The sequence below is a fragment of the Conger conger genome, chromosome 6 (assembly GCF_963514075.1).
Source record: "Conger conger chromosome 6, fConCon1.1, whole genome shotgun sequence".
NCBI classification, from domain to species: Eukaryota; Metazoa; Chordata; class Actinopteri; order Anguilliformes; family Congridae; genus Conger; species Conger conger.
The window spans coordinates 14,162,385-14,170,993 of NC_083765.1; the positions used below are offsets into that span (position 1 = coordinate 14,162,385).

The 8,609-nt window shown below is 41.0% G+C and overlaps 1 protein-coding gene across 1 annotated transcript; it reads left to right on the plus strand.

The window, feature by feature from the left end:
• The first annotated feature begins 656 nt into the window (after positions 1 to 656).
• rerglb (RERG/RAS-like b) lies at positions 657 to 5,610 on the plus strand. The gene is made up of 5 exons (XM_061246328.1): positions 657 to 793; positions 1,827 to 1,883; positions 2,654 to 2,727; positions 3,285 to 3,433; positions 4,803 to 5,610. Exons 1-5 carry the CDS (start codon positions 742 to 744, stop codon positions 5,086 to 5,088), a joined length of 618 nt encoding a protein of 205 aa, XP_061102312.1. The 5' UTR covers positions 657 to 741; the 3' UTR covers positions 5,089 to 5,610.
• The last annotated feature ends 2,999 nt before the right edge of the window (positions 5,611 to 8,609 follow it).

The following is an 8,609-nucleotide window of genomic DNA, read 5'->3' on the forward strand; positions in this document are numbered from 1 at the left end:
CAGGTCTACCTAATAAAGTGAATACTGAGTGTACATACCACCGTGCCTGGGACACTGTCACACTTTAGGACATACAGTACATACAGTACATGTTAAGAGTCTTATGCTATCTGTGCACGAGTGCAACCATGAAGAGGTAGTTTTAAGAAACGTTATTCTTCTCCACTAGATGCTAGATAATGCTTACAAACCTATGTAATCACAAAAAGGAGAAGAAAAGAAAACAATCAGTAATTGCCAGAAGAAGAAAAAATCATTATGAATGAAAATATGGATGTAATACAGTAATGGATGAAATACAATGAAATCTGTTTGCTGAAAAATCTAAGGATGAGTATTTGTTTCCTGAAACAGTTCAGGGGCATGCTCAACAAAAAGGGAAAAAGCACATTAAAATGAGATTAAAGTTCTGACTGTATAACAGTTCCCTGAGGGAAAAGTGGTGCATACTTAGCACATTCACACTAAACCCGGAGTTCAACAAAAATGGCAAGAAAGAAATGAAAAGCTAAAGGTTTTCGTTGGCAGTGACCTTTGAGTAACCCATTTTAGAGCTTTTCACGTCCGGTGGGAGGGGAGACTACGTGTCTGTGTGTGTGTGTGTGTGTCTTCTTATTTTTTCCCTGGGAGAGCTCTCCTGTAAGGGAACAGAAGAGCGGAACAGGGAGGCACAGCGCTGCTTCTCACAGGGCGGCAGGGCTCACGGCTGGTCTCTCCGTGGCGCGGCTCCCACTCGCAGGCATGAACGACATCAAGCTGGCCCTGCTGGGCAGCGAGGGAGCGGGGAAGTCAGGTGAGAGAGGGCAGGCGCCAGCGCTTCTGCTCCGGCTGCGGCGGGACCCGCACGCGCACTTTAGCACGGCTCCAGCCATGCGAGGGGCTGTGTGCGTTAAAGATAACATTTTATTATGCTCTCCACGTTGCCGCGACATTGCAGTGAGACGATGGCGATGCCTCAACGTTGCGTTGGCGTTCTGAAAATGTCATTTGTTAGAACCACGTGTGGTGTAACCCTTCCTTAAGCCTTTCTTAATGTAACCTAACATAGCCGTTCCTTACCTGAGTGTGTTTGTTTGCTGTGCATGGAGGGATAGGACAGTGTAACTGTTGTGACGGTTGTAAGTTACTGGCAGTGTGCATACAAGATAAATGTACTTTGTTTTCGGGAATAATTTTGCATGAAGAATGTGGAGTGAGGCACAGCTTAATCCATAGCAGAAATGAAGATGGATGATGTGGGGGCACCAAGATGATTTATAAAATAAGCCCTTCTTTGAGGAAGCAGATGGGGAATGTGTGCTTTTTTGTCTTTACAGTGCAGAGAAGTTTTTGCCCCTCAGGGCTGGCTAACTGAGAGCTCTTAAATAGAAATTAATTACCCCGGGTCCCTTAAGACCACAGCTTATGAAGTGCTGGAATGTTTAAGTCAAGTAGTGACTGGATTTAGACTTGAGAGGGTAAATCAAGACAAAATTTGTTTGGGAGCATCTGGTGCTGAGGTCATGCTTTAACACACTGCAGGGGACCAGTGCAGGGGGCAAAAACAGAGACGTGTTTACCCCATGAGCTTACAGAAACCTCCCCCCTCTCCACAATAACGCGCACCAATGCATGATTCACATATTTCATACACAGACTGGAGGAAAAATTAAAAAGCTACAAAGCAGCTTTTTTGATGCCACAGAGCCAATGTCTCAGAAAGCCTTTGTCCCTAGTGGAGCCCTTCATCTCCGGTTCATGTGGCCATTTTCACCATCGCTCCAGTCCTTCTTCCATCTCCTCAGGAGATGGTGTTGTTCACTGTCCTATCTCTCACTCTCATCCAGCTGTCTTAGTGCGGTTCCTGACCAGGCGATTCATCGGAGAGTACGCCTCCAATTCCAGTGAGTATTTAGGCTTCCTCGCTGATGTGATCTAACATTCTTCTCAGTGATTGCTGTAATGCTATAGCAGAACACCAAAATACATATATTTTGTGGTAATGTTGTGTTTTTGCAGTAAGGAGAGTGTTGTGTTTCAACTGGATTTACTAGCTATTCCCTTTGGAATTACATCTGAAACTAAGCACTCACAAAAAGGAAAAAGAAAAAAAACAGCACACAAAAAAGGACTCTTTTCAAAAGCAATTAATTAAAAAAATTGTCATTTGTTTTTGTCTATAATGAAACCAGTGTGAGGCGTTTCAATAACATTCCACTGTAAATGTGTTATTCTGCAGCCTGAAAAATGACTTGCTGAAGGTATGTCATGACTGCTGTTTGAAGGCACAGACATGCCAACCTCTTTCCCATATTTATTGCCTTTCTAATGTGCTGGAAGGGGCTTTGCATTTAATGCTTTGGATTACAGAAAAGTATAAAGTTTCAAGCCTCTGCATAATTGGATAACGGATCATTTTCTTACATCTTTCTTATATCTGACAGAACAGCCGGTACAGGGACTCATGAGGTTAATGCTTGTCATTGTTGTGGACTGCACGACCAGAGAGCTTAAGGAGCATTCAACACATTGTGTAGATAGTTCTGCTTTTATGTCATGCCTGTAAACTCATATTCACATTTATCTATCCTAACTTTATTTTTACTGTAGATAAGGAGGTCTGGCCTGCTGCATGTGTTTCTCATTACAGTTATAATCTCTCTTTCTGTTTCAGATTCCTTATACCGTAAAAGGCTCTCCATCGATGGCAGGCAGCTGAACCTGGAGGTCTTTGACCCATGCTCTCAGGTGTGTATTTCCATCCTCCTGAAATGTGTTCTTAGCTAACCCATAGGGCCTGTTTCACAGACACAGATTAAGTGTAGTGCTGGATGAAATTTAGGTTTCTACTGAAATCAAAATCCAATCTTAATCTGTGTCTGTGAAACTGGCCCATTCTAAAAAAATGGTCATAACATTGTGTTGCTCATATGCATCTCCATAAATTGTAATTCTCTGGAGTAAACACTGCCTCTCCTTTCCATTTACCACTGAGCAGTATGCTTTAATTAGAAGTTGAGTTATGATGAAAAATGCATAGAGCGACATTAAAACTTTCAGTGTGTGTTCAAAAAATGAAATGAAAAAAAGTGTCAGGTATTTTTTGACAAATTTACAGTCGGAGCGCTAATCAGAAACCCTGCAGGTATTGCGCAGGGAGGGAGGGTTTCGGTTGGCAGCGATGCCTGTGTCTCAGTTGATGGACTGCAGATTGAAAGAGTCAGCCTGCAGAAAGTACTGTGGAGGGGGTGCAGGCTCATCTTAGGGTGCTGTTCCTGAGGTGACAACACTGATGCTCCCAGCAGGGTGCGGAGGGCAGGTGCATCCTGGAGGAGCCAGTTAAGTGGGCGGATGGCTTTGTCGTGGTGTATAACATCAGCGACCGCTCCTCCTTCTTCAGTGCCAAAAATATCCTGTGCCAGATCAGGGAGGCACGTGTGGAGAGCTGCAAGGGGTGAGTGTCTTTTGCGATGACTCCTCCCTGACCCTGAAACGACCAGCTTTGTCACCAGCCATGCGTGTACACCCAGGGTACTCAAAAGGGTGTACTCAAAAGGCAGAATGCCACAAAAACAACTTACAGCGAGCACAGTAGGAAGTTGTTATCCCAGGGTTGGATATTTTGAGACCCATAAGCCCATTGCTAAACATGCCCTTTGAACACACCCCAGCTTTGATGAATGAATAAGTAGTGCTGTGATCTGAGGCCAGAGGTTTGGATCTTGGCGATGCACACCACCAGCCACAGTAGGCAAACTTTGAATGCCCCATTTACCATGTTAAAAATGGCTACACGGGGACAAAGGAAATACTACAAGTTGAACTGACTGTGATGGAAACATTGCCTTATAGGCCTTAATAAACAGATTTGCAGGACTTGGAACCTCTGGGCTCACTTAAGTTAATTATGTGATTAAACGAATTCTTCTGCTCAATTGAACCGGCTTGTATCCAATTTTCTCCCACCAATTAATTAAAATATGATAAAATGTTAGCACAACTTGGGTTTCGCAGGACATTTATTACATGAAAGTAATTTGGAGACAATGCGTACTAGTACAACTGGAGCTAATTACAGCTCTCTAAATGGAATCACACGGGTGGCCAAGCCTTACTTCTGTCTTGCTGTTTCATTCAAACTTGCCTCTTATTAGAGTCAAATCTAATGCTCTACAAGAAAGGCACGAAGCAACTACTCATGCCATGGTATTTCAGATTCTATCTTAGTTCTCCGCTCAATCAAAGCTGTTTTTGGATCACACAAAAATATTTTATTTCTGCTGAATAAAACAATGTTGACAGATTCCCCTAGCAGAGATAATTCAACTTTAGAAAGTAAATGTCCTCCCAAGTATTTTGTTCCATTTACCTGGATTTGCACATTTTTTCAGTGAGGAGGTAGAACTAAGTTCTGAATTCTGGGTTGGAAGAAACACAAGGCAGGACTTTTACTTTCTGACCCCTGGACTTTCCACCACTGCCCAACGGATTACAGTAATTGCTAAATATCCTCCACACACAGAAAAGTGCAGTGCTGTACTGCTGAAACTCAAAGAGGAGGCCTGAAGGAAGTAAAATGATCTTAGCGGAGTTAATGGAAGGTGGACAAGTTCAAAAGTTCAAATTTAAAAAGCACTTACCCTCCATCCAATTTACATAAAAAATTGTCTTTGGGATGCCGCATCAATTAAAAGGTACATTAATGCACATTACAATTAAATAAAAACACTGAGGAAAATATTACAAATCAGTATTAAAACAGTTACTGGATTAATATGAATATGAATATGAATATGAATGGCATGGTTTGACATGTGGTGCAGGGAGACGGAAGTGCCCGTCTGCCTGGTGGGGAACAAGCAGGACCTCTGCCACGCCCGGCAGGTGTGTGAGGAGGAGGGCCGGTCTGTGGCCCAGGAGAACCGGTGCCTCTTCCAGGAGGTGTCGGCAGCAGAGGACTATCAGGAGATCGGCAACCTCTTCACCAAACTCATCCGTCAGGTGATGGAGCACCTGAAGGTCCGGGCCGATCGGCGCCGCTACAGCGGCTCCAAGTCCATGGCCAAGCTCATCAACAACGTCTTTGGTAAGAGGAGGAAGTCTGTTTGAGAGTGGTGCGGGGATCGGCACTGCGCCCCCTTGTGGAGAGTGGCCGCAGACAGCCTCTGGTGGCCCTCCCAGACAGAAGCGGCTTGTGACAATGGTATTCCAGTGCAAATAGAATGCCTCCAGGAGAAAGGTATTCTGGGATGGATGGAGTGGAAGACCCAGGACAATTCACATTCAGTCAGGTTCTTGAGATATGTCACTCTTAAGAAGAATTACGAGAATATTGTATTACTCCGTTTTTTTTTTTTTTTTCACAAATAATAACATTCTCATTTGTATATTCAGTGTTTATTCAACTTTAATTGCTCATCTTATGCAATATGTCAATTATAGTTTCAATATCTTTATGATGTCACTGACATGTATATATTTTGATTTTATATTATCTAGATTGGCAGAAACCAATGCCCTGTACAACAAAATGGCCTAGAACTTCTGTACAATTGCAGAGATTGATGGTGTCATTGTAGGACCCCATTGTATGTGAAATAAATAAATAAATAAATAACACTTGGGACTGTCTGAGCAAGCACACTGAAGGCTGGTATTCAGACAAACATTTCAACTCCTTCAAGAAAAATATTTCCAAAATTCTTTGTTGCTAACCCAAGGGAAATGTTTTAGTCCAGTGGTAAGCAACCCTGCTCCTGGAGATCTACTGTCCTGAAGGTTTTCGCTTCTTGTTGAGCTGCTAATTAGTAGTCAGTTGTGCCAAATTGAGTTTAAATGAAAACATAGGCTACATGATGGTAGATCAGGGTGGTAGACCAGGGTTGGTTACCAGTGCTTTAGTCCCTCTCCACTTAGTTGCATAAAAGCAGTAATGGTACACATATAATCTATTATGAAAGTTTCACAATGGGGTGGTTTTGCATATTAGTGCTTTACTTAGTGCTTTAGCACTTAACTTTATTCAAACAGTGCAGCCATTGCACTTGCACTGGGATAGTAGGTATTTTGATATTCTGAATATTGTCAATGTTTGTTTATAACTTGTTTATGACTTTATGACTTTTCCTAGGTAACAGACACCAAGGGATGTTCGCTTCACGTCATGCCTAACCACCCAGCTAGCTGTGCCAATAGCCACGATATACCATGGGTTCTCCTTCCATAACGCTTAATTATCTTTATAAACAAACATTGACGATATTTTCTAACTTATATTAACAATGCATTGTGTCTTACTCACATTGTAAAATTAAAGTGCTAAATTCTTAATGAGTGCAGTTTTCATTATGACATATTGTTTGTTTAATTTCTGGGCTAGATGATTTTTGGAATCCTGAGGACACTAGGCACTAAACAAGATAAAGGAATTCAGTGTGGATTTCTATTTTTATCTCTTTTCAATTAGCATCTGTTGTCAAATGGCCCAAGGTTATCTGATATCAGATTAGGCCAATGAGAGAACAGAGTTCTGATACCATTATATGATGTAACAGGGCTCACCAGTGCTCAGTGAGAGTTCAACCTAGGATGGATGACTGGAGTTCTTTAAAAATGGTCTATTCTTTTTTCACAGTGTTACTTTCGGGAAGGCTCATGAGGGCCTCAGTCAGGAAAAGTTGCTCAGCACAAGTGCAGGCTGATTAGTATAGCTGGTCACTTGTGTCTGAAAGGTTGTGATTTAATGAAAGAAACAACAGACTTTATCAGGAGATGTAATCCTCTTAGTTATGTGTAGAACTACATTAATGAGACTTGGAAACACTTTTTTGGCAGGGGGTAAGCCAAACCTCAGACACGTGATAACAAATATACAAGGGTATGCACTGTAGTTGCAGTTTTCACAGAGCAATCTTTATGCACTTTATATACTCTCTAAGACACTATTTGCCATTGTTGCTGACAGTACTGTAATTATGAGCACTGCCTCACAAGGACAGCTTGAAATCTACCGAAACTACAGTGTGTCAATATACTTGGAGGGGGTATCTGACCTCAAATGCTCTTGGATAGCATTTTGAATCCCTTTAAAAAAACCCAAAGAGCTCCAAATTACCTTAATCCTGCTACATTTGACCATATAAATGTACATTAAGACTCATCCCTTTGAAGTTATTTCTTTTCCTCCAGGCAGAATGATTGCTTAATGTAATTTTCTAAATCCATACAGCAAGATGAAAAAATGGGGAAATATGTCCTTCTGAGCTTGCCAGCCCACATAACCTGGAATCCTTTGGAAATTGCATTTTATACCACAGTGCTATGGTCTTGGAGGTGGTCCAGGGAATGTGCTTAACAAACAGTTACTGCCATGTCCAGGGATCTTGGCCTCCTGGGAATGAATTGAAGTTGGCCCAGTGCGTGGGTGAAACCAGGTCCTTTCCACAAGCGTGCTGTTAGCTGAAATTTCATCTTGGGTGCCACCATGTTTTCCTAAGTATTTGAAGAAGTGTGCTCACTCCCCCTGTCTGTTTAAAATGAAAACTGGAGCAGAACAAAATGTTCTGGGACAAGTAGATCTGCTTAATATTGGTATAATTTGTCTTTTTTCTTTTCCTTTTAGTTCCATGGAATTTTCACATCTATAAAGTCAGTGAAGACAGAGCTTTCCTCTGGCGTTTAGCCTATGTCAATGGAAAATAAAACACCAATGTTGAAACAAGGAGCTTTATAGATGTAACCCCAGGTCTATAAACCTCCTCGGTTGAAATAACAGTGCATTCATGCTACGTTACGTAGAAATCTATTATGTTGCTATTTTCATTAAATACATTTGATATGATAGTTGATATGATAACGAAAACCTTAATAAAATCTACCTTTCCATGGCTTTTGTTTTTTTTTTTATTTTTTTTTTTAATGGAGAGTTCTCACTTTGCCCTTACAGATTTATCATAGACCACCTTGTCCAGTGAGTTTACTTCAGAGTAATTATAATAATTTGAATTGAATGACAGTCAGCCATTGGATAATACGTACATGCTCCTTTAACTGGCATTGCTTTATACTCTTGTTTGAAGGGGGTCCACATTGTGAGCTTTGACAGCTTGCCGTGTATTATTTACAAAATGTTCCATCCTATTTTCCGGCCAATGCACCAGTCATTACTATCATAGTAAAAAAATATTCAACCAGATTTGAAGAACATTTAACGGTGCAATAGACCACTAGATGGAGACATAATCACAATCCTGTCCTGGGCCCAGTATTTAAACTTTTTTTGGATAGGATTTCAGTAATCGATAGGATTAAATCGGACATTTTAAAAACCAGAAGCTGTGATCCAGATACTAAAAATTGCCACAATAATCTGTATCCATTTAAAAACAGAAAATCTTTTCAGCGAGAATAAAAACTTCACTGTGTTTGGGCTTCTATAACTTTGATTTATTAATATGTATGTATTTGACCCCGGCCTGCCTAGCTAAATGATACTATTTTGAACAGCACTTTAAAATTTGAATATTTCTTCACCCTGAACTAATAATTCTCCAGGGACCAATTTTCTTTCTTCGCTGCACAGAAGAACATATATATTTTTTTATTCCTATTCATTTCTTCAAGTTTAGATA

Excerpts from the sequence above, each read along its gene's own strand:
- rerglb (XM_061246328.1), top strand. The coding sequence starts at position 742 with ATGAACGACATCAAGCTGGCCCTGCTGGGCAGCGAGGGAGCGGGGAAG. Across the intron at positions 794-1,826 it reads CGAGGGAGCGGGGAAGTCAG|CTGTCTTAGTGCGGTTCCTG; the intron begins GTGAGAGAGGGC and ends ACTCTCATCCAG. Across the intron at positions 1,884-2,653 it reads AGAGTACGCCTCCAATTCCA|ATTCCTTATACCGTAAAAGG; the intron begins GTGAGTATTTAG and ends TTTCTGTTTCAG.